The sequence below is a fragment of the Kryptolebias marmoratus genome, unplaced genomic scaffold (assembly GCF_001649575.2).
Source record: "Kryptolebias marmoratus isolate JLee-2015 unplaced genomic scaffold, ASM164957v2 Scaffold102, whole genome shotgun sequence".
In the NCBI taxonomy this organism is placed as follows: Eukaryota; Metazoa; Chordata; class Actinopteri; order Cyprinodontiformes; family Rivulidae; genus Kryptolebias; species Kryptolebias marmoratus.
Window position 1 is genome coordinate 1 of NW_023665836.1, and position 1,933 is coordinate 1,933.

Sequence of the window (1,933 nt, forward strand, 5' to 3'; positions counted from 1 at the left end):
TGTAGTATAAGTACACACGTACTGTAGTATAAGTACACGTGTGATAGTATAAATACACATTTATTATAGGTGCACATGTATTGTAGTACAAGTACTACATGGATAAATGTATATTTGAAGTCCAGTGTGTGGTTGGGATTTGAACATCCGGGTTCTTTCCTCTTTAGGAGCCATTTTGGATTCCGTTCAGGTTTTTTTTTCTCTCAGAAACAGAAAAAAAGATTTTTTAGGACTCAAACAGCACTTCCTGTTCAGACCATCAAAATAAAAGTATGGGCTCGTCAGGTAAATGAATCCGAGTGGGCGGGTCCACCTGGACAGGTAGGTTCTCAGGTGCGGTTTGGGTCCAGATCTGGGCTTCGGAGGGTCAGAAGGTTCTGGTGCTGAAGCTGATCTTTAATCTCCAACTGAAACTAAAAACTACTGATGACGTCATCGGACTTCCTGGTTCGGTCCTGCTGCTCCTGACAGAACCTGCAGGAACAGAACCGGGTTCATAACCAAGCCCAAACATAAACCTGACCCATGTGGTTCTGGAGCAGCAGGCTGGTCGGTTCTGGTTCTGACCCGCCTGCATCTGCTTTGACCAACTTCAGGGGTTCTGCTGGACCTTTGGATGTCTAAACTGGTTCTGGTTCTGTTTTGATCCTCAGAGGTCAGACTGGTGTGTTTTATTTTGAAAGCGGAAGTCAGTGTTCCTGAGGGGCGGGGTCTCTGCAGCTTGACTCCTCCCCCCTCCCGTCTCCAGCAGACCCGAACCCTGCAGGGGGACCAGCACCGACACCGGGACACCGGGAGAGGAGTTCTGTTCTGTGGGCTGAGTGAGGGGACTGAGCAGGACCGGGACCAGGACCAGGACCAGGACCAGGACCAGGACCAGGACCAGAACTGGGACCAGGGTCTGTGTTTCAGAGGTTTAGGGTTCATTCACAGGACCGACCCGTAGCCTGGGACCAGGACCAGGACCGGGACCAGGACCGGGACCAGGAGCTCCCCTGCAGGTCCCTGACTCTGGGTCTTTAAATGCAGGAGGATCCGGAGGACCACAGGGACAGGAAATGGGTCGGTTCTGTCTGCTGCTGCTGCTGCTGATGGGGACTCTGAGTGCAGGTGAGTCTAGACCGGGACCAGAACCAGCTGAGGTGGACCGGCACAGCTCCTCTCCTGCAGGAGGAGCGGTTCGGTTCGGTTCGGTTCTGGTCTCTGCAGCTCCACACCTGAAGCACCAGCTGAAGTTGGCTTCTGATTCCACAGTGCAGTAAAGGGTCATTTCACTGAATTTTGTGGCTTTTGAACCAGGTCAGAACCGGTCCGGTTCCGAAGGTGGAACACTTCGTGGTGCCGAACCGGAACCAGATTGTTCTTCACTGATCGAAGATTAAAGAAAACCCAGCTGGTGATCTGTGAAGTTCTGAAAGTTCTAAAAGGGTCGTGTTTGTGCTTTGTTTACATCTGGACCAGGTCGGAACCGGTCCAGGTCAGAACCGGAGGACTGGACCGGTTCTGACCTCTGAAGGGGTTCTGTAAATGTGTGGAATGTCCCTTTAGCTGCACGGTGAAAGCGGAAGCGAACTTCAGGCTGGTGCTGAAACCAGAACCTGCCGGTTCGGCTCCGGTTCGGGTCCGGCTCGGTACCGGAGCAGGAGGTTCGGGTTCAGACAGGCTTCAAACCCTGCAGGTCCTCAGGGTCCTGGTGGGATTTAAGGTGGACTGACGGTTCGGATCGGTGCTGTTGGACCATGCACACCGTGAGCCCGTTTTTTTTGTTCTGCGCACGTGCACAGACACGTGCACGCGCCTCTTACTATGACCCGTTTGATGAATGAAGCTTCTGAGGAGGTCCTGAGGACATCATGTCTCAGGGTCTGTCCTCTGGACCGGGACTCTGGGTCCTCGGGGTTCGTCCTCAGGACTCTGGGTCCTAAGGTTTGTC

The 1,933-nt window shown here is 53.2% G+C and overlaps 1 protein-coding gene across 1 annotated transcript in view; it reads left to right on the forward strand.

The window, feature by feature from the left end:
• Positions 1-80: 80 nt before the first annotated feature.
• LOC108228932 (activin receptor type-2B-like) overlaps positions 81-1,933 on the forward strand; it is a 10,745-nt gene continuing 8,892 nt past the window's right edge. The window contains exon 1 of the mRNA XM_017404576.3: positions 81-1,110. Within this exon, the coding sequence (XP_017260065.1) occupies positions 1,059-1,110 (52 nt within the window). The 5' untranslated portion in view covers positions 81-1,058. The remainder of the gene's footprint in view (positions 1,111-1,933) is intronic.